The sequence below is a fragment of the Meles meles genome, chromosome 8, assembly GCF_922984935.1.
Source record: "Meles meles chromosome 8, mMelMel3.1 paternal haplotype, whole genome shotgun sequence".
Taxonomy (NCBI): domain Eukaryota; kingdom Metazoa; phylum Chordata; class Mammalia; order Carnivora; family Mustelidae; genus Meles; species Meles meles.
Window position 1 is genome coordinate 18,255,398 of NC_060073.1, and position 1,282 is coordinate 18,256,679.

Genomic DNA, 1,282 nt, shown 5'->3' on the forward strand with positions numbered 1-1,282 from the left:
ATGGGAAGGACGAGCAATGTAACAGAATTCATTCTGCTGGGCCTGACTCCGAATCCAGAACTGCAGAAATTCTTATTTGCTGTGTTTTTAATTACCTACTTGATCACACTGGCAGGTAACGTCCTCATCTCCGTCACTGTATTCATCAGCCCAGCCCTGGGATCACCCATGTACTTTTTTCTGTCCTACTTGTCCATTTTAGATGCTTTCTACTCTTCTTCCATAGCACCCAAAATGATCTTTGACTTGATCTCTGGCAAGAACGCCATATCCTTCAATGGCTGCATGACTCAGCTCTTTGCTGAACATTTCTTTGCTGGAGCAGAAATCATCCTGTTAGCTGTCATGGCCTATGACCGCTATGTAGCCATCTGTAGGCCCTTGCATTACATGACCATCATGAGCCAACCTGTCTGTTCTTTCTTGCTGGGAATGGCTGTGATTTTAGGCTTTATTCATGCAGGGATCCAGGTATTGTTCATGGTCCAGTTGCCATTCTGTGGCCCCAATGCCATCGACCATTTTATGTGTGATTTGATACCTCTCCTGGAACTAGTCTGTACAGACACTCACACTTTGGGGCCCATGATTGCTGCCAACAGTGGGTCACTATGTCTGCTCATTTTTTCTATGCTGGTTGCTTCTTATATTGTCATCCTGCGCTCCCTGAGGACTAAAAGCTCTGAAGGGCGTCGCAAAGCCCTGTCTACCTGTGTTTCTCATGTCACTGTTGTCATCTTATTCTTTGTACCTTGCTCATTCCTGTACCTGAGACCCATGACCTCCTTCCCGGCTGACAAAGCTGTGACTGTGTTTTACACCATAGTAACTCCCATGTTGAACCCTTTAATCTACACCCTCAGAAATGCAGAAGTGAAAAATGTCATGAAGAAACTCTGGGGGCAAATAATGAAAATTAGTGGCAATGAAACCTCATATTAGAGTAATTACTTGAAAATATCTAGTGAAAATTTAGAGAAATTTATTCCCCTTCTTAGTGGATTAAACATGGGACAGTCAATTATCCTGTCTGGACCACTTTTCTCCAGAAGTATATGTATTGTGGGCAAGATCAATATACCCATTAAGGCAAAGTAGGCATGGTGCCTAGAGCCCACAATAATCCTAGGAGCCCTGGAAATGGTTAATTTCTTTTAAAATAAGAGGAAAAAATGAATGTAATGCAAATCCAACTTTCAGTATAGTCATCTTTATACCAATGCTGTCATAAAATATAATTTTAATATTTTTAATGGAGGAGAAGGACTGATGCTCATGAGGA

General features: G+C 42.0%; 1 protein-coding gene across 1 annotated transcript; it reads left to right on the top strand.

Annotated features, from left to right (window-relative positions):
* Window positions 1-942, top strand: LOC123948662 (olfactory receptor 4C45-like). The gene has a single exon (XM_046015849.1). The coding sequence runs from the start codon at window positions 1-3 to the stop codon at window positions 940-942; it is 942 nt and encodes a 313-aa protein (XP_045871805.1).
* The last annotated feature ends 340 nt before the right edge of the window (window positions 943-1,282 follow it).

Bases quoted from the DNA above. Each gene is read 5' to 3' on its own strand.
- LOC123948662 (XM_046015849.1), top strand. From the start codon at position 1: ATGGGAAGGACGAGCAATGTAACAGAATTCATTCTGCTGGGCCTGACT.